The following is a 22,446-nucleotide window of genomic DNA, read 5'->3' as shown; positions in this document are numbered from 1 at the left end:
TACTCCCATGGCCATGAATACCCTAGGTGGTATTTGGCCTCGCCAACAAGTTGCCTCCATCTATTCCTGTCTTCCGAATCTTCTTGCTTCGCTTTCAATATTCGCAAATCTTTCTCCACCTGGTCCTTCCAGCGATGTTAGGGTCTTCCTCAGGGTTTTCTTCCCGCTGGGTTTTGCCTCCAATTTCTTTAATAGTTAATACTAGTTAAACTATTTATAGTACTGTATTTAAAACTATAGAGGGGGCTCTTCGCTCCTAAATACATGGCCAGTCCACCTTAGTCTTCCGCTCTTCGCTATGTCTGGGGAATTGAATATTTCTCTGATTTCTTGATTGTGCATAATTCCCCATTCTTCTGAATCTCTAACAGGGCAAAATAAATTCCTCAAAATTCTAATTTCAAATGTAACCATTACATTTTCTAATTGTTTATCTATAATCCATGTCTCAGCTCCATAAAGAAGGATTGGTCTTATAATACACAAAAACATACATAGGCCCTAAACAAAAAACTATCTTATTTATATATTTAAAAGCTTTTGCAAAACTTATCACAGCTAGCCTGACGATACTACTGTACCGAATTACACGCGGGTTGTACCAAAAGAAAGGTTATCGGTCCTATATGTACAGGTTTTATTTGTATTTTGAAAATATTTATGTTAATTGGGTCAGAATGGAAATTCAACTTTTCTTATAGAGATTTAACATGGGGCCTATTCTATATATTAATAGACAAGCGTGTTTATTGAAACCCTTTTTTCAGCTCCTGTGTATCGCATGGAAAATCTACGTAAACTGTTATAAAGATATTTGCCTGTAGAAGTGCAGAATCCCTTTATAAATTGAAATAGGTGAAAATTATATAACAATAGGCTCAAAAATAATAACAAAAATGAACTTAAAATTTTAAAAAATAACATGGGCCTTATGGGTTGCCATGTTGGTGACGAAATAACAACAAAATATAAACAGAAAATCAAAACAAATGGAAGAAATTCCAATCACATGTTTTATTTACAGCGTAGGATGAAACTAGAGAAGTTTGCACAATACATACTTTTGGTCAAGTTTTCGACCACGGGGTATGAGCTCTAGTATACTATTTATTTGAGTGTTACAACAGGATTCACAATCATAGTTCACTCGTATATTCTTGATTTGTATTCACTTAAGTTGTATTTAAAACAATCTGTTTGAAAGTAGCCTAGTGAAGCAGTTACAACGAAAATTTGTTCCAGGTTAAAAAGTACAACAGATTATACAGTATACTAATTAGATCGTGTTTGCGCATATTCTTAAAATACATTGCAAATGAAACCAATCGAAATGTGAAAACTCTCCTCAAATAGAATATTGAGTAAGGAAGTTAGTTTTAAAAATGAACACATTTGGACTTTAACGGAAAATCAAACTTTCCATCGCAAACCCAAACTAACCATGACTTGGCTGTAGAACCCAATAGAACCTACAAGGCGTACTCGACTTCTAACTCACACTTTCCAAAGCCCCACGGCCAACCATTATACCAAAGATAGCCATCCTACTTTATGCCTTGTGTCCGATAAGAAGCCATAACTATCTGTGCTCAGTCTCAGGAAGTGAAGTGAGAGCGTGTTTATGATTGTCTTTGAAATGTGAACAGTTTGTGTTTAAGTTTTTCCTACCGTCGATGTCTCTCTTGTTTGCTTTCGAAGGACTAAATTTCATGAAGCCTTTTTTATGCAGTGAAATGACCTATTGTAGATAATTTATGTGATGGAAATTGTACGTGTTTATAACAAAAGGTTCTAGAAGAGTTGTTGATATATCCACTTTTATTTACAGTACAAGTGTAGGTAAAGTAAATCAAACAGAGTTCTAAGACGTCGTTTTTCATGTTTCTGTAACAAATAGTTGACTTATTCAATACAATAGGAACAAAATTGGACAAAAAAAACCTTCAAAGCAATGTCAATTAACATAATGTAATTGTTATCCTATCGAAGAAGAAACATAGGTATTTATATTTAAAAAAAACTATTTTATTAACTTCACCTTGTGACTAGTGGTTATCGACCCCCTATAATTATGGAAATATCATTTTTAATAAGACATAATCTCTTTAATACCATTAGAAGTAGTATAAATTAATTACAGATTGTATTCAATAAGACAAAATTAAACATAGGGTTGAAGGCCAAAAATTAAAAATAAACACGCTAAGTTAAGTTTAAGATATCACGTTTCCCTTTCTTAATAATTTAAATAAATTATACTGACGGCAGAAGTCAAATGAAATAATTGATTATTGACATGCAATCAGCATTCTATAAAACTCTTCCCAAGGAAATTTTCCTCCTTCACTAATTATTTACAGGGCTGTCAGTGTTACAAAAAATGTATAGAGCACATTGATATTTTTAGACACTTCTGGTGGGTGCTCAGTTTTTTGCCCTGTGAGCAGCTGCCCAGGAATTTTGAGTGGGGTGGAAGGGCTAAAACTGTTAGGTCATCAAAGGTCAACCCAACCAACAAAGGGTAATTTATAACCCTTATCACCCCCTTAGTGGGGTTAGGGGTGAAACAAAACTAAAAAACACACTAGCGTTCAAAACATTACATATTGTGGGTGGTAAAAACCCCAACAGGGATGTTTTCTTGGGAGGGGGGTGAACGTTTTTTTTTCTATTGACCCCATATGGGTCTTAGCTTTTCAAAGAACATACAGTAACATGTTTATTTGTGTCTTAAGAGCTAAACGGTCCATAAATCTGTAGACTTTGGTAACTTTAGTGGAATTCTCATTTTATCGTCAATATGAATCCTTTTGTATGTGTTTCTCCAGTCATGATCATGAGAGCTTAATTTAACTCAAATGTGTGGTTCTTAATTCAGAATGAATCTTTCAGTGTGGTCTATATAGGTTTGTAAACAAGTAGTTTTATTTTATAACAATTGTGATAAATAAATAAATAAATACTGTGGATACAACTCAACAGTATGCAGCAACATGCTGTACCTTTGAATTAACTTTACATTAACCTTAAGCATGAATAATCCATGCAAACACTTGAGACCCTGTTATTTATTCGTAACTCATTTAAATGTTTCAAGTTAAAAGTAAGTTGTCTTTGCTGTATTTTATAAGACTAGTTTTCAAAAAGTTTTAAGTATCAATCTGATTCGTGAAGATAGTCACTATCGGATTTTTTTTTAGATTCAACTATAATAAATTGCTTTATCACGTAAGTTTAACTTTGTTTTGAAAAAAAAAAGGTTTATGACAGGAAAAATTTTGATTTTCTTTTCCTCTTTATCTACGTTATTATAGCGATTTAAACATTCAAATCGAAAACTTTAAGTCTAAAATACCACCAAAACGTACAGTTATAGCAAACAGAGTTATATCCATTACGAAAACAGAATTCCCATAAAGTATAGTTTTACCATACCAACGCGGTTCCCACCATTTATAAGACCAGCGTACCCACACCTATCAGCTGTCAAACCAAAATACAAAACCCATTGTTGAAACATGAACACGACTGAAAGTTCCCAAATGAACGTCCTGAACATTGACTCCGTGGTTCATGACCTCAAGTCTCCTGTCCAGTAGCTATTGTTCTAAAGGATCTCTTCTTACAATAGAGTTCAACAGCTCAGCAAAATAATTCCAACACAGCTTCTATTGTTTAATAATTGCTGCTCTGACTGAATCAGTATTAATTATGAGTTTTACTGTCCACACAAGAAATTCGGTTCAATAGAGGAGTCAAAATAATTTGCTACACAGCTTTCATTGTTTAGGAACCGATGATCTGGCTTTTATTCCTTAGAACATGTACTTAATACAGTAGTACCTTATTGGTAAACTTAATTACAATTGTAATATAAGTTAGTTGTAATTGTAATTTTTACTGTGAATAAGAATTGTTAGTAGCGATTCTGTTGAAATATGGAGTATAAACAAATTTTCCGCAGCTTCAATATTTTAATTTTTCATATTGAATTTGTATTAAGTGGCAAACTGAAAAATATAGTTTTAGGATTTATTGTGCCCTATCAGTGAAATTATTTGGTATGATAATAAACAATAATAATTATTAAATTATCGAATCATTAAACGGATTAGTATTTGGTTTTGTGGAGCTTACCATTACATGGTCAACTTTACAAAAACTGTGATTTTACTATGCTAAACCCGTAGACACTATTTATTTTTGACGTTTGACTACATCGTAGCTCTTAAAAAATAATTCCGTTGAGGTTTTCTGCTATCCAGTTCTCACGGATTGTGAAAACCTCATCCGGACGATAAGTTTATCATTTAGTTTCATTTCTGGTAGGAAACCAAAATCCTGTGCGTAAAGAAGCAACTTAGAAGTTGGTAAAGTTGGGACTAGAAAATAGATGCATTATTGTAAAATATACAACATCAATGCAGGAATTAGAAAATGCAAATTTTAAAAGAGTTAGTGACCTTAATACATTTTTCGTTCATTTCTTTACGCATAAGTTTCATACACTCTTATATTATTATACTAAACTGAATAATGTGATTTCCATGCGAAGTTTGTTTGATTTGAATTTGTTAGCGAATTTCCCATATAGGGAATAAGCTATAACCGTAGAAATCATGGCAAGACCTGGACCCGGGCTCGTTTTACTTTTTCTTTTTGAGGTCCCTGGAGGCCAAAAACACCATCCGTTCAAATTCATACATAATATATACAGTCTGCAGGTTTGCTACGGCGGGGATATTATTTGTATTTAATGTAGTAATGTATGGAACGTTTATACTTTTATTAAACTGTAATTTACTCTTTTTGCAAAACTCGCCTGATGATACAGTGTTGTATTATAGAACATTACAAATACAGTTCCGTCAACAGGGCCAACATGACTCAATATGCATTGAATAATTATTTATTAGCATGTTACTTATTTATTATGTTCAAACAGATTGTGCATAACTACTCTTACAGATTTTTAAAAATATTTTATGAAATGGTCTGTGATTTGATGGAGAATGAGGGTGCACAATAAGCTGTTCCAGCTGCAATCCCATGGTCACTTGTAAGCCTATATAGCCCTATGTAAAAAATAGGCTCTCTAATAATTTGCTAATTTGCTAGAAATAATTAATTACTAACCTTATCATAAAACACAAATTCTCGTTCGAAAACAAAAGCATATTAGAAAAAAATAAACTAAATCTATTCTGGGCTAATGATGTTTTGCTCACCTAATAAGTGGAACCCCCGAGGATAATTACTTAAAACAATTATTAGCAGCAACTAATTGTGCCTTTTGGTTGTTGTGTTTGGACTGCTCTAATTGTGAAGTGTTATTGGACTAAAGTCGACGTAATGGTTCAGAGAAAGATTATGAATGTTATGTTTTGAGGAGTTAATTAGAATTAGACGTTTGCCCCTTAAAATTCCCCGTCCCAATAGTTTAATCATGGTTTTTGAACTCAAATATACTTTAAGTGATTTGCATATTTCTACAAAATTTCTTCAAAATCGGATGATTTATTCATGCTGTTGTGATGGGACATCAAAACGAAATAGTAAATCCGCCCCTAAACCACTTTCTATCGACACTTTCCTTGCGAAACTCTTCACAATTAACCTCATGATAATTGGGTTTGAGTTGACATCGCAGAGTTATTTTGTACTGATTATTTTAATTGCGTATAAAAGCACCTTGGTAATGAGACCCTTTCGTACGGAGTGTAGATAGCGCTTAAATTAAACAGATTCTCACAGTCAACTGGTACAGCATGTTTTTTCAAACCTTGCAAATCTAATTGCATCGGATTTCTTGCTAACGATTTTGGAAGATGTATTTTTGGAGTACTGTAACTAGCAAAGTTATAATATGCACAGAATTAATACAACTATTACTGAATTTCCCATATAGCGAATGCGATATGACCGTAGGCTTATGGTATCTAGACCCGGGATCGATTTACTTTTCGTTTTAGAGTCCCCAGAGGCCAAAAACCAATTGTATTGTAAGTCTGCTGCGGTGGGGGTATGTATATGTTTTGGCAATATAACAATACTGTACTGTTGGTGTAACCAGTAGATCTTCTGGTCACCCTATGGCAAAAGGTATATTGAAAACAAGGCAAAAATAAAACAGTGTATGAGTTAAAGGCTGACCAAAGAGGCGTAGTTTATGAGCTTGGTGTTTGATATGATTGTAAAACCCATTTCATCACCATTGACATACATACTTCAAAGACGTCTTATTAAATTGTAAAATTCAAAGTCTGTTTCAACAGCGTTTCGTCCGTTTGAGTTTGTGTATCTTTTGAGTGCGCAGATGTCGAATTAAAGTCTTGTCTGTCGTTTAGTGTAAATTTTGAAATTTAATATTCGATGGAAATACTAGAGGACGAACGAAAGTCTACAAAGAAATCGTTCTATTTGATCGTAATAGTTTTGAGATCGGTGAAATAACAAGAAATTTAAAATGAAGCATCATAGAACACCCCATATGAGCATACGGGGCTGATACCCCTAGTATAATACTCTTCACCTGAATATAAGGGGTCGCCGGATGACTGCCCCCCGGAAAACTACCCCCCCCCCCAAGCAGGTTCCTACGTCATAATGACGTCAGAGACCGGGGGGGGCAGTTTTCCAGTCACGGACACTCAAATTTTAGTTGTCAAACAGTTCTAAAATCTGTTTCATATTCACCACATGCCTTTTCTATTATCCAACGGAATTACTCGAATTAAAATTAAAATTACATAGCATGATTTGTCTAGGGGGGGTAGTATTCCAGTCGCGGACACGGCTTCCATATTGGTTAGTTAGCAGATTTTGTGACGTCACGTTTCACCTGGGGGGGGGTAGTTTTCCAGGGGATAGTATTCCGCATCCCCAATATAAGGAAGAAATGTCTATTCAGTGTTTCATCTACTACAGGTCACATCTCAACAGTAAACTACCGTTATCAAACAGCAGCGATCAGTCGCGTTTCTAAAAGTAAACATTGTACGACGTTTCGCAGCAGTTTCACCCTTCTCCTTCAGGTGACATCGTGGTTGAGCCTCACGAACAGCAAATGTCACAGGTAATTGGTCGTTGTACCGTTGTGGCTTAATTGGGAGAGACACTATCTTGCGTTGCACAACTTGGGAAAATGAGGGGCACAGACCGCTTGGGAGTTGTAACGGTGGATAGGGGGTTTTTGTTTTTGTACAGAAATACTTTAGAGTTTAAAGTAGTTGTAGTAGTAGTACACATTTTTTTAAGTAGTTGGTATGGTTTTTGTAATCCGATTTTTAGAACGTTCCTTTAGAGGGGGAGTAGGATGATAGGATTAAATATTTTAACATGGTCTTAAGGCGAAAGCCTGTGGAAATTCTGACTGACTAATGTAATGACAGTCGAAATTCAATACAAAGAATGTATATAAAATTTTTAGCTCTACTATTGACGTTTGGACACTGAAGTATATACATCACACGTATACGGACCAGCTGTAGTCAGTTTTTTAAATACCCCCACCGCAGCAAACCTGCAGACTAAGTGAAATTTCATTCACCACAGATAAGAAACATACAGTACCTGGTTGGGTGTTCAGTTCACTTGTATTTAACCATTAACACATCAACACGCACGCTGGTGAATAAAGAGATAGTACAGTACTGTATTTTAAAACATCAAGTAAGATAATTTGTGTTTTAAAACTGGTTACAAATTTAATATGGGCATTTTGTAGTTCATGGTAACGAGTCTGTTATTGTATATCACATTATATTGTTCACACACAAAAAAAAAACACAAAAAAGTTAATCTAAGAAAGGTTTTGATAAAAACTTCAGTGGAATTTATTACGCTTTTTAGTTTGTTTTTTTTTCACTTGTCAATATAACAAACAGATTATTAAATTAAATTTTCTCTTAGCCAATGAACATTCTATGGCCTGCACTTTATTAAGAAAAATTGAACTAACTGCATATAAATGTACAAGTTTTTGTTATTTAGCTTTTTCGGTTGGTATAACATAAATGTATAAAGGATAACCCTTGGACACAATAGTTTTAAACATATTATATTCCACATCGAGAGCTATCTAATTGTATTATGAATCTTGTGATTTTTCTTATCATCTCACTCTATTGCTAACAAGGTTTATTCATCGACTGAATAAAGTTGACTGTACAACGTTAAACTCCTCACAGATTTGTATACGTTTTCACTGATTTCTGTAAACAAGAAATTAGTAAAACTTGATTTAATAAATTTTACCCAATAATTAAATGGCAAAAGCCGAAGCTCATATAATCATAATCATATTGCAAAAACTAATATTTCTGCCAAACTATTTTCGCAAATTCCAATAATGAAACCTCCCGCTAATGAATCGTGGCTAATCCAACCTTTAAAAACCGCCTTTCCAAAAAATCGATTACATCCTTCGATTTTTCAAAAGCGCGCTCTCATCGCAGCCCCGGACGTTGATGGATACAGTTATTTCGGTCGTTCTGGGCAGAACACAATCAAGAAGTCCCCCTCAAAAATCGAGATCGCCGAAAGGGCTCTTAACGCACAATAAATCCAGATCGAATTTTGATAAAGGCCAGACGCCCACCTGTGTCTAACCGGGCGGTATTGTAGTAGAAGAAGGGGACAGAGAGGGAGAGAGTGTGTGTGAGAGAGAGAAAGGTAGATAGGGAGAGGGATAGAGTGAGAGAGTGAGATACCCTCCCCTACTACTCCCACCACTCAACTCACTTGTTGATCAACTCAACAGTATCAGAGAGTTCTCCGTTAGTGCAACATCGCTGCTCCAGTGATAACCTTATCACCGAATACGGAAAAGGAGGCAGTCCTGACTTTGCCAATTTTCGACCGATTTCGCTTCTGCGGTATTTTCCAAAAGTGTCGCGATGTGTGACGAGTGACCGTGGCAGTGTTACAGTGCGAGCAGTTATATACTATAATGCGATGTGGTTCAAGAGACCAAGGGGCAGGCTAAGAGCTAAGGATCCCCCTGTTTATCTGTTTTTGACAATTTTCCTGTGGACTTTTACCTTTTTTGGAGCATCGCTTGCCACCGTGATGGGAGAGGAGTGCGATTGGAGTGGCAGGTTTGTTTTGATTTCGTTAACCTAACTAGTTTTAAGTTCTATTTTTCTTCTCCTTTCATACTTTATTACTTTATACGGTAACATACCAAGCATAACACTTAGACCACAGACAATATAATACTTATTGTCTGTGCTTAGACTATACTTAATATTCCAATTAAAACGCCTCTATATCAAATTCCTGGTTTATAATACTACAGAAGAAAGATGTATTTCTATTCTGTGCCCTCCGGTACACTATCTCTGTCTCAAAAACCAAAAAGGTTGAATTTAGACTAATATTTTCTGGCGCGCTTTTCAAGCCATGAAGGCGGAAGGGAGTTTTCAGGTAAGGATTTTTTCCCGCCCCGAGAAGGATGGATTTATAAGAGTAGTGGCCTAGTTAAAGGACCAAAAACTGCTTCAATGGATTGTCAAACTTAACGTTGCGATAAAAAAAAATACACTATTATGCTTTCCAAGTCTCATGTTAATATGGTTATACTTTAGGAGAAATTGTAAACAAAACTTAGGCTTCCAGCTATTACCGTTAGGATTCCAGTTACTGCATACTGTTCATTCTGTTTCATTTTTTTTATCTTTCAGTACTCAATCCATAAAGATTACTTGCGACGGACACGAATAATGGCACATTGGTGCCTGGATGTCCGAGTGGTTATAACGTTCGCTTTCAAATCTGATGTTTGCTGAATCGATTCATGATTCAGATGCCAATTTTCATAGGACCATATTGATAACATCAATAGTTCCTACTGCGTTTAATTGGTTATTAAATCTATCAAAAGGAAGGCGTTAGACAATAAGTCCGTTCGAACCGTTCCCTTAGAACGTAGAACCCCCTATTCGGATAACGGATAACACAATTAGACCTACAGTTTGCCAAGGAAAAGTATACATCTCAAAAATGCTTTGAAGGATCCACTTATCACAAACATCATAAATACATCATACAATCTTAAATGTCCACGAGTCTTTGAAACTTTCCGGAAGACTAACACCTGACGAAGGCCGATGGGAACACAAGAGACAGGTTTATGGTTTTATGGCTATATTGCCACTGATGTTACCTGAAGAAGGCAAGAGAAAGGGGATCGAAAGGTTGGTTTATTGAGGCCGTAAAGGCTGGTGTAGAATGAAGCGAAAGTTTGACGAGGGGGTGTTAACGGTGCAAAACCCATGGATATCGTCAGCTGTTCCGTTTTGATGTAGAGGGTGTGTTGTTAAAAAATCTGTAAACTGGAAAGGAATCAACCAGGATATACAGCTTTACTTAATTTCCTTTTGGCAAAAGTTGAATTGGTTAATATTTTAGTAAACATCTAACTTAATTTTGATTCATAAGTCGTTATACGTTTACTTTGCGGATTTTTCTACCGCTGTGAGAAGTAGAATACAATTTAATGTAATTGAGCTACGAGTCTAATACTTTAGTTGTCATTATAAACAAAAATTATGGAAGACGCAAAAACACTAGGCTGTATTTTCAGAGGAATCACTACAAAAAGGGAGAAAAGAACCACTATAATAAATTGACATTTTGACACAAGGCTATATATGGCAATTTACAAAACATAATTAGGTACATTAAAAACCCAGTTTGCAATTTATGTAACACAAATAAACCAAAACCGAGAGTAGTGTTAAAATAACCCCTTTAAGCCTCCGTTTGTTTAACTATAGACAAAAAGAGGTTTAACGAACTACCTACCTGAGAAATGTTTAAACATTGGACTTCAAGATAACATAAGATAAAATAAAAAACTTATACGTAGAGCAGATAGGCCTAAATAACTATTAACGAAAACAGCAAAAAATAAACAAAACTTGTCCAATCTATTTTTCTGTAGATCGAGTTCATTGTTGGCCAGTAACTTTTTCTACGTAAAAGTGTTAAGCCAGCCATTCAACAGATGTCATTCGCGATATTCAGTTCCGATTTTAAATGTTCAAACGCTACAAAAGCACCAAGTTCATTGACAGAGATCACCTGCCTTACACAAAGCTCGTCTTTAGCCGTCCAAGCAGCGGTCAAAACCCGGCAGGGGATTTATTTTTGAAATGTCCACAATACACGGGTGGCACATGTTAGCAGGCTTTAAATCAACCGTGAATTCCTTTTAGAAACGGTGGACTTTTCTAAATAAACGCAACTGAAAACGCCCGATGGACCAGAATGTAAATATAAAGGTGAACATTTACTGTTAATGGATCGGGGACGTTTACATGTTTAGTCGATTGAGGATACTTGTCTTTAAAAATTGTTGTTTTGTATGTTTTTGTCCAAACGAAAATTTAAATGGTGAATATATAAATGATCATGGAACAATACATCAGTTTCTAGTTTCAAACAGTGCTAATCTATTTCTAAAGTTAGAATATCTAAGAGGTTGAACTGAAATATAACTTGCCAATCAAAATAGAACTCAACAATTGACATCTAAAATTAATTGTTGTACTCATTCATGACAAATGTTTTATTTTTTAAGCGTTAACACCAGTGGAATTTTCATGGATAAAACATTGAAACATACTCGATAAACTTGTAGGTAAAAGCTGTCCAAACCAACCTGTTTAGTGCAATAACCAAAACCTCAAACAAATCCATAAAATCTAACTAACGTTTCTAAACATGATTTAGTTACATTACTCCAAAAACATTATCATTTTAATTCATAACAGATTTACTAACGATCTCTTTAAAATGACTAAGTAGAATGAATGGGTCAAAAATATTCCAATTACAAGCCTAATGTTCATCCTGTTTGGTTTTTGTTGTCATTTGATACAGATGTCTGCTGGAGAGATCTAGCAAGCGTTCGAAAAAGTCAACACATTTATAATTGTAATCACCCCACATGCTGGGGAAAAAGATGGTACTTTTCCCATTATCATTACGGATATTGTAGATGTCTTCACATGTTGGGCCACTCCGTGTGAGGTTTGATGGATGTCAATGGTAAGTAAATGAACGGGAAAACCATCGATGTTACAAAAACTATACAATGCGTAGTCGATTTAATATTTCATCTCGCTGAAAACGACTTGCTCGTTTTCAAGCCAAACAATATATTATTTCTTCGGGAAATGTTTGAAATTGGCAGTATGCCTAATCATTCAAATTTAATTTATGTTAGGAATAAAGTCGTTACGCGGAATGATATTTGTTAATCATCAAATGTAATCATATAATCCTATTAATCTTAATATTTCATTAATATATCTTGATTTATATTAATAGTACCTGGGGACCGAGCTTTGCTCAGGTAAAATCATTAGTTTAATATGAAAGCAGTCTGCGTTTAGTAATAATAGTTAAGTGTTTTCAAAGTTTCTAAGAAATAAATGTAGGCTAGATCACGTTGAAATTTAAAACCTTATGAAATGTGTTGTAACCTCACCTAACCCAACAATCGAAGTTCGTCGGTTCGACCTTTATAAAATTCGGTAGCTTCTCGATGGTTCGAATCTGTCCCAGATGTTATTGATTATCCGGCTTCCAATAAATAGCCCTGCCTAAAAGCTAGCTGGTCTTATTCAGAAACAAAGTTACTACGATCATCGACTTAAAGTGGGTTGTTGGATTAGTGAAGTAATTAAAAATTATGGCCTTCAAACATTTTCCGCTCAGATCAAATCTGCATACACGGCGAAATCTCACTCAAATATCTCTCTTTTTCTCCAAGTGCTGCCCTTTGTTTTTCAAAATTCAACCACCAATGCTGCACCAAACCACCATAAGGCGCCGACCGCCCCGTGGTTCAGTCATGAAGGAAGAGGTCAAGTTCCAAAAAGGCTTTGCGCCGCACGAACAGGTTTTGGACGCTGGGAACCGAAAACAACGCGGGACCCAGAGTGGCTCCTTGCGGCACGCCTATAGTAGCCGGCCCACACTCGGCTGTGACAGGCTAATTTGCATTGGCTTTTTGTAGGTGTCGACTCCTTTAAGAGTTGACTTTGTGATGGTTTCAAATTCGTTTTCCTTAATAATACTATTTTGTTGATAATTTTCTTAAAAGAAATTGATAATGTTGTATTGGTCCGTCGTATTAATTGAGTAAAATCCTATGGATGATATCAAATGTTTTTATTGGAATAAAAAGTTCGTTTTTATTTTGGGACAGATTTATCACGAATACTTGGTTTTATTCTAGTATTCGTGAGATTTTATCATAACCTGTAAACACGAACAAGTGTGGAAAACTAGTAGGCTATGTTTGACTTCAAACCAAACAGTTTGAGAACTTGTAAGGTTCATAAAATGTATACAATATTTACACCAAATAAATTGCGTGGTTCTATTTGTAAAATAAACGTAGTTCATGAATTTACTCTCCTCAGTCACATAAAAAAGATCCAGGGACGAATTTAATATTTCTTAACTCTTTTAACTCATCATGAGAAAGGTAAAATTGTGGTACAAACCCAAAATAATTCGGACTTAAAACTTGTTTAGAATGTCGTCTCATTTTTAAAGCAGAGGTAAGCAATAACCTCTAGTCTGTAAGATAACGATTCCTCCTCATTTTAGCCTAAATAATAACATCTAAATTGACTAAAGTTTTTATCCCACGCTTAGGTTAACCCTCTCTGTCGTTATTCGTGGCCCGGGGGAGCCATAAGTCAGTTTCGAACTCCGAATTAATAACCAGCAGACAGTCGATTAGCATTTCATCTACCGCTCTGACCATTAGCCCGGCTGTGTGAACGCTACGTAGATACAGTGTGTAGTTTGAGGTTATCGATGTGTTTAGTAGCGTGCTCTGTCGGCAAACTAAATACTACGCATGCGCATAACACTGTCGTTTCGTCGGCGTAGTAAAATAGTCCGCGCAAAGAATTGGTCTTGTCTTGTTATCTGAGTTGTTAATACATGAATGGAGGTTGTTCGTTATATTACTGTTAAAACTAATTAATTGTTATGTCATTTGCTTAAAACGTTGTCATTTTGCACGAATTAATGATATAACATTAACAACCAAATGTTTACCTTTATATAACTCACACTGAACATTCATCAACTGTTCACCCCACAGTTGATCAAATCAACCATTTAATACTAATTACGATTCTAATAATACTAATTGAATGGTACTAATTAAATGGAATACTATGATTCTGAATTAGTGTCAGAAATTGCGTAATGTATTCGTACAAAAATATTGTTATTTGCCGGGTAAATTTATCCAACACAGCTTGTTTGGGATCATTCAGTCCTAAATCTATTTAACGTTGAATGTGAGCAAATCATGATTAAACATGCCTTTCTGAGAAAACTTTAAATAGATAGTTTAAACGGACAACCTTAAGTGTTTTGCGATCCAAAAAGTCAAAGCTGATTCTCTCTTTGCTCATAGATTAAAACACAACGCATCGATTTGTCTAGATCAGCTTGGGGCAAGGTTTTTTAGCTTGGTTTTAAGCTAAGTTTCTGTTCGATACCGCCCATAAAGAAAGTTTTGTTGTTTCATATTTATGTAGTGCTATTTAACCAAGTCTATAGCTTTAATGACTTAATAGAACTATTTCGTAAACTGCGAACTGTCGACATCAGCCAACTCATGTGTAAGAGAAACTTGAAACACAAAAAAACACGCTTAATTTTTACATTAGAATAAAAAGTATCTGCAAGTATACTTTTTATTCTAATGTAAAAATTAAGCGTGTTTGTTGTGGTTTAAGTTAATAAATTGAAATAGGCTACTAATGAAACAAAAATCTTCGCAAAGTACTTTTTAATAATTGACTATCCTTAACATCAACTACAATTATTCGCAAAAACCTTACATTCACAAACGTGAAAGATTTAAATTTTCTCTACAATTTAGGCGGCTCAAAACACCGACGGACACAGAGATGGGCGGCTTCTGCGCATGCGTACTAGATTAGAGGTAACGAGCCTGCGCGTCGCTAACAGAATTATCCTCCCATTACAACTAATGGCTGCGCTGATCGCGCCATTTACCTGTTTACGCCAATCCCTCTTTTCTGGCGGGAGAAGTTTGACTCAAACCTACAGAAATATTGAATGCAAAGTCTGTATTCGTATTAATTAGTTTAAAATTATTACGTCATCTTTACAAAGATCCGATTGATTTTGTGAGGTTTTCTTGCTGGAGAAGGTCCATTTGTAATATTTGCTAAACGATTGCGTAATTTTTGCGAGAATGCGATTGGTTTTGTAAAGTAAGATGCGTCAAGAGCAGCTGACCATGACGCACCATAGTCAGTGAGTCAGTCAGCTGTTCGTTTGAACAGCTGTTTTGATTGAGTAAGCTGATTGTAACATACTTGACTTGACATCCGGTCAAAGAGACTTTTGTCGTCAATTGCTTATGTTTACTAAGGGGATAAAACGGAAATGCTTGGATCATACTTTAAGTTAATTGTTTGCACACATTTAGGCCTACCTAGCTTGGCAAAAATGCAGTATAATATAATGGTATAAGAGTAAGGTGAAATTCACATTAAGTTCATTGCATTAACATTTACAGTTAATTACTCGCTAGCAATGAATTAGTGTCACATGTTGGATGTGGTCATAGTCTTACGTTCTTTCAATAAGATAAAAGATTCAATATAAAAAATAAGTGAAATGATAAATTATTTATTTTTCAGACCCTTTCTTACATTTAATGAGATCGTTCCCTTACTATTAAAATCATTTTCATCAATGTAAAGGGATGAACAATTTAAGCAGACTTATGTCAAATTTAATCCAAAATCAATTGTAGTTAGTTCAGTTTTATTACGAAAATCTATAAATACGATGGACCTATGGATTAAAATAAGAGTGATACTGAATTTTTATTATTGTCCTTATTTATTTTCCTGCCGTATATTTTGCATATTACTGTAAATGATAAAATCATAATTTTAGTAAATCAATGTTATTCGTGAATATTCTTGAAGCGATTTCTTACTTATTGTATGGTGCAATGACTAAGAGTACCTCATAGAAAATGTTAAAAGTCTTCTAGTTTTCTAGGTTTCTAACCACGAAAACCTTTAAAAAATACGTTTCCCCCAACTCATGAATATCTAATTACACCTAATAGCTTGACAATGCTACGAAAAGAAGCCAGGTTCAAGAGTCCATTTCAACTAGTCTATTCTCTGCTAGATGTCAGTTATTACACACTTTTCCATGGTCTGCTCTCGAGTCGGCAAGGCCTCCAACAGGTTTGCAATTTCAAATCAATTCGCACTACTTTCCCTAATTGCGTGCGGAGGGTAATTTTCTTGTATTAACACCACGACCTTGACTAGTTCTTAAGTTAATTGGATCATACTTTAAGTTAATTGTTTGCACACATTTAGGCCTACCTAGCTTGGCAAAAATGCAGTATAATATAATGGTATAAGAGTAAGGTGAAATTCACATTAAGTTCATTGCATTAACATTTACAGTTAATTACTCGCTAGCAATGAATTAGTGTCACATGTTGGATGTGGTCATAGTCTTACGTTCTTTCAATAAGATAAAAGATTCAATATAAAAAATAAGTGAAATGATAAATTATTTATTTTTCAGACCCTTTCTTACATTTAATGAGATCGTTCCCTTACTATTAAAATCATTTTCATCAATGTAAAGGGATGAACAATTTAAGCAGACTTATGTCAAATTTAATCCAAAATCAATTGTAGTTAGTTCAGTTTTATTACGAAAATCACTCATTTTGTCTTATGAACCAAATGGCCGCTTAAACTGTTGTTTTTCCAAGTGTGTAATATCTCAGTAATTGAACATTTTAATGTTTACGGAATAAATTCTTTACATTGCTAAAACCTACGACGAAAAAGCATCACATGAACATTGACGGAGACAGCCGAATGTTTACGATCCCTGCCGAAGCTGTACGCCGGCGCAGAGCGGAATTTCTAATCTCGGTGATTGCCGGTAGGGGCGCCGTGAGTGTGTCATTACTCAAATTGTAATCCCCGACTGTAATCCGCATTTAGCCAGTTCCACGGACCTTGGAATTTCGTTGTAGTGGAATCGTAATGCCAAAGCTCGTCATAGAATTTTAATTAACCAACGTCCTCGTCTATTTCGTAATACATTTTCTATTCTTGCGTGTTCGATTGTGCCTTAAAAAAATATTTCAATATCATAAACTATCTCTAACATCATAATCTCGATTACCCTTTATGCAAGCACCCCAATGCTGTCAACGATGTATTCGCAAATTTCTAAGATGGACTTAAAATAGTAAATTTTCTTTTAACTTCTAAGAGAGAATGAGATGAACTCCTATGGATTAAAATAAGAGTGATACTGAATTTTCAATAGTGTCCATATTTATTTACCTGTCGTATATTTGTGCATATTACTGTAAAGGATAAAATCATAGTTTTAGTAAATCAATCTTATTCGTGAATATTCTTGAAGCGATCTCTTACTTATTGTATAATGCAATGACTAGGAGTACCTCATAGAAATTGTTAAAAGTCTTCTAGTTTTCTAGGTTTCTAACCACGAAAACCTTTAAAAAATACGTTTCCCCCAACTCATGAATATCTAATTGCACCTAATAGCTTGACAATGCTACAAAAAGAAGCCAGGTTCAAGAGTCCATTTCAACTAGTCTATTCTCTGCTAGATGTCAGTTATTAGACACCTTTTCATGGTCTGCTCTCGAGTCGGCAAGGCCTCCAACAGGTTTGCAATTTCAAATCAATTCGCACTACTTTCCCTAATTGCGTGCGGAGGGTAATTTTCTTGTATTAACACCACGACCTTGACTAGTTCTTGTGATTTTTACATATTCATGAGTTTCATTACCCACTTGTTCTTGCGCAAGAGGGAAAACGTGTAACTGGAGTTGTGTTCCGAAGGTATTGCTTCTGATTTCTATGTGAATGTTTTAGATACCTAATACGTTTGGTATACGTAAGTGACATGAAGCATAGCATCAACGTCAAGCTGTTAGCAAGCAACGTCCAATGTTGATAAGAAATGACAACACTTACTCATAAACAACAATGATAACGCATCGTAAAGAAACAAGCATATCCTGTGACAACGTCAACAATCATTAGTACAACAGCTGCGAATTCCCGTTGATTAACTGTTGTTTGTGTTCTTCGTTAGTCGTCATGATTAAATCCTTGACCACAAAATTTGTAATCGTGAAACTGTTCTCCAACTTATCTAAATTATCGTTCAAGGCTATACAGTACATTGACTATTACTCGTATATGGTTTAGGAAACCCGTTTGTTCAGTCAATTGAAGAGACTTGAGGGTTTCCCCAGGAAATGTTAGGAAGATAAAGTTCTTCTATCTCCATCGCCACCTTCAACAGCCCCAAACGCCTAATCTTCCACACTACACTCACGCCATTTAAGCCCAGCTCAACTATTTGTTGGGTTCCAAATTCGTCCCGCAAACAAGGTAGATAAGTATCTACGGAGAGTTTTCAGAAACAGCGTGTTGTTGGTTGACTGGGCAACAAAGAAAGACAGGTGTTCTACCTGAACTCTGAAGATAATCCTTAGCCCTTCGTGGTGGCCAGGCTAATTACCCCTTTTGTTGGAGTAGCCCTTAGTAGGAGGAAATTGGCAAGAACTAATGAGCCCAGAAGGGTTCGTTGTTGAAACTGGTTTTGGTGGTTTCATTAAATTTCTGCTCGAGGTAAGGGTTCAATTGAAAGGATTTGGCAGGTGGATGAAGATGAGAATCGCAGGAGTAATTTCAAAAGGGGTTTATTTTTTTGGAGCCTTGAAAAGTTGTAAAACTTTAGAACATAATTTCGAAAACAAGATTATTGGTTGGTGTCGGTTATAGCGTTGAACGTAATGCATTGAAGAAGGTGCTGAATTGAGAATTCAACTTAAATGGTTGAATCAAACAGCCCATTGTCTAAATAAACACGATAGTCGTTCTATCATTTGACAATTCACTGCAGCATCATGTTTAATGTAAAACTTTGTTAAACACCGCGTCTCTCTCATAATCATACAATGAAAAGAACGTTACCAAAGTGTCCAAGCACGACGCCCTGTGGTACCCCACTATGAGATTCTTCTCACATGCGTCTCTGTCGTGTACCTAATGTTGGAAGGTTCATCAGTACTCAATCCATTGTCACCGCTTACAAAGGAATGTCCAAGTGTTAACGAATTATTGAAATGCAAATGGCGCCGGTGTTGTATGCAGAGTTGTCATGCACCTCGCGCCTCGCTGGTGACAAAGGACCAATCACAGAACACAACGCACTTTGGCATACAGATGTGGACGTCACAGAAAGATACCTATGCAGAAACTGTTGGGCTTATAGAATATTGATGAAGATTTATTGCATCTCTGGAACTATCGTTGACAGCTTCTTGTCATTATCTTTTGGATCGTGATTATTTTCTTTGAATTTCCCCATATCCGTTGAAAAATAGGATATGGGTATTTGCTGTTGTTAACATAAACTATAAGGCACTTTTATATTATTGCAAACTTTTAGTGTCCTATCTATTCATGGATTATCCAAAGACATTATATATTTTGGAATTATTTCCTTGGAAGTTTTTCTTTGGATTGTACATTGAAACAACTTGGTCTCGTCAAAACCACTGAAAGCAATCTAAGAGCACCACCATATAATTAACCCTAGCAACATTTCATTGCATTGCAACTTAACCCTGACGCAACCCAAGCTGTAATCAGAAATCAAAACTGGTTCGATGAATATTTAGCTATAACGAGCGCACAGCGCCCCTGGCGGTGGCTCCGGCGACCAACTCACTGCTGATTTACGCCTGCCTTAAGCCACAACAACCCGTTCCACTTTTTTCCCCTCGAATGATTTCGTCATACAAAGAAAGCGTTAAAATTTAATGGCCCCAGCGGTGTAATTACGAGCTTTTATTCGGCCCTGTTTAATTTAATGTCGCATAAGAAGTGGTTTCGGGTTTATGGCGGGTACAAGAGGCTTTGTAGATCAGGCATTGTCTCGGACGGAGAGAAGAGGAATTATGTCCAGCCTGAAGGTGCATTGTATTATGTGCTAGAAGATTTTTGATTGTCTGTAACGTCCTAATTGCAGTTAGTAGTCCTATAAAGTGTGCATTTTCTCTTGGAGGAAAGGTTACGTGCTTAATAATCCTGCTTTGCCATACAGTATAGAACAAGTGCAATGTTAGTGTAACTACTTTTAATTTAGCAATATAACATGCAGTTATTCTATTTCAAATTTCATCGAGCTGTCCCCACTCTGTTAATTTATTTGTCCTGCATTGGGCATGTGTAATTGGTGATTTTCTAGTTTCCCCGAGACCTGAGAGAACTGTGATTTGTGAAGCGTCTGTGCTATGATTGTATTTGACCAGAACGTAAGAAATTATATGAGTCTAGATTCTTCTGTTTCGTGATTTTAATGTAATTTTTATGAAGTTGCAAGAATTCACTAGGAATTCCATACAGTAATAGTGAATGTACATCATCTGTAGTATTTAGGATGATAATGCATCAAATACTTCCTTCTGATACAGTATATTCACATAGTCCATAGTTAGTGACATAGTTCCATTATGTCCCTCGTATACTGACAAACAGTTTGCAATCATGTAAACTAGGTCTGCACAACTACGCAATCAAAATGCAAGACCACGCCTTGCAACATACTTCTTGACAAAGGCCAAACGCCAACCGCCAGAGGCCAAGTCCAAGTTATGACGACAATGGGGCAAGCCAAGATAACATCAAGTACAAGATATTACAAGCTGTCAAGTTTCAAAACTACGAGACGGTTGAGTAAACCAAGGCTCTGGAATGTGCCCAAGCCCAAGGGTCTAGCACGCGCTACGACGATATCCAGATGGCTTTAGTTTATCAGCTGACAAGAAACACAGACCTTTCGCCATCAGCTGATACATGGGATCAGCTGATCGCAGGAGTGTTTTGACATGTTCACGAGTCTGTCTTAATAAGGGCCAACTGCGAACATGATTGATGATCTTGGAAGATAAATTATTTTTTATCTTTGACATAAACGTGAGTAGCAAATCTACCAAGTATTAGGAGTCGTGATTGATTCCAGATGTTTTAGAGTTGGTTAATTTATTTGATGGATTTTATAGTTATTTGTTAGGCTATCATTAGTTTCAAGTTTTATAAAGAATTCCTCTACTTTCCATTAAATGTATGTATTTAGATTAGGAGTAATAATAAAGACTGGCTGAACGCAAGCGTTGCTGTGAAAGATTTTCTTTTAGAAGGATAGTCTGCATTGACTTTATAAATGTTATTTGGAGTTCTATTGAATTTGTTTGAGTAACTGATTAAAAAATATCCCTAATTATAACCGTAAATTCTACCCATCAAGACAATAGCCTTGCCAAAAGATATTTTGCATTCAAAACCAACTTCAACAGCTGCTCGCTTATCTAAAAGCATGCGACCCCATGAAGTCATACAATAAAAACAAATTGCAGCTCATTCCCAGGCAAAGACAAAAAGACACGTCATAAATTGAAACCTAACCCCGACAACACAGGCAAACAAACAAGAATATGACGTGGGATTAATAAAAGGAATATGGTAGGGTTAAGGTCAAAGTGATACTCGGCGTGAGGTGTCGCATACATCAGAGGTTATGGAGAAGAAGAAGTCAGAGAGAGGAAAAAGAAGCTGGACTTCGTCTGTCCACGGCCTGCTAAATAACGGCGTCATTCTGTTCCCCCGTGGCGTCAGGGCCTGGATAATATATCTAGCAGGTCTTGGAAATATTTTGAACAGCTTGACACTTATGAGCTAAACTTTGAGCTAGAGGACCATAAACTCTACCGGGCATATATTTTTATACCACCCTCTTTTTCGGCTAGTTAGAGAACAAGATTGGTTGGTTGGTACGCTATGATTTGGGAGAGGTTATGTACAAGTCTAAAATGATTGTTGTCAACTACTATTTTGTCCTGTCAAAAGCTTAAAAGATTAAAAACCAGGGTAAAAAGCTAGGTAAACTCATAACATATATGCGTGTTGATAATACCACTAGTCCGACTTAAGTGTTGAAGAATACAAAGGGTAATCTTCACAAAAATTGCGTTTGCTGGCCTAGAGGTTAGCGTCTCTGACTTCGGTTTGGGAGGGACGGGATCGATTCCCGTAACATCCACAAAACATAAGGCTTTGGATTGCTTTCCGTAAAAGCTTTTGTGTACTCTCTCCAGTGAAAAATGCCACCAAAACAAGAAAACAGTTTTATCAGTTTGAGTCGCGTAGTTTTGGTAATTGTGTATTGTAAAAATCCACTAAGAAAAATATTAATTACACGCACACCCTTGAACACACCCATGAAATGTATCACATTCACTCCAGATTCCAAAACGTCTCAAGACCTTCCATCAGAAAC

The 22,446-nt window shown here is 35.9% G+C and overlaps 1 protein-coding gene across 1 annotated transcript in view; it reads left to right on the top strand.

Annotated features, from left to right (window-relative positions):
* The first annotated feature begins 8,770 nt into the window (after window positions 1–8,770).
* LOC128999977 (meteorin-like protein) overlaps window positions 8,771–22,446 on the top strand; it is a 32,532-nt gene continuing 18,856 nt past the window's right edge. The window contains exon 1 of the mRNA XM_054426802.1: window positions 8,771–9,098. Coding sequence (XP_054282777.1) covers window positions 8,956–9,098 — 143 coding nt within the window. The 5' untranslated portion in view covers window positions 8,771–8,955. The remainder of the gene's footprint in view (window positions 9,099–22,446) is intronic.

This window comes from Macrosteles quadrilineatus, unplaced genomic scaffold (assembly GCF_028750875.1).
Source record: "Macrosteles quadrilineatus isolate MER2022 unplaced genomic scaffold, UCM_ALF_1.0 Scaffold_8__2_contigs__length_117827958, whole genome shotgun sequence".
Classification (NCBI taxonomy): Eukaryota; Metazoa; Arthropoda; class Insecta; order Hemiptera; family Cicadellidae; genus Macrosteles; species Macrosteles quadrilineatus.
The sequence above is the reverse complement of the archived record's forward strand: the minus strand, read 5'-3'. Positions and strand labels throughout refer to the sequence as shown.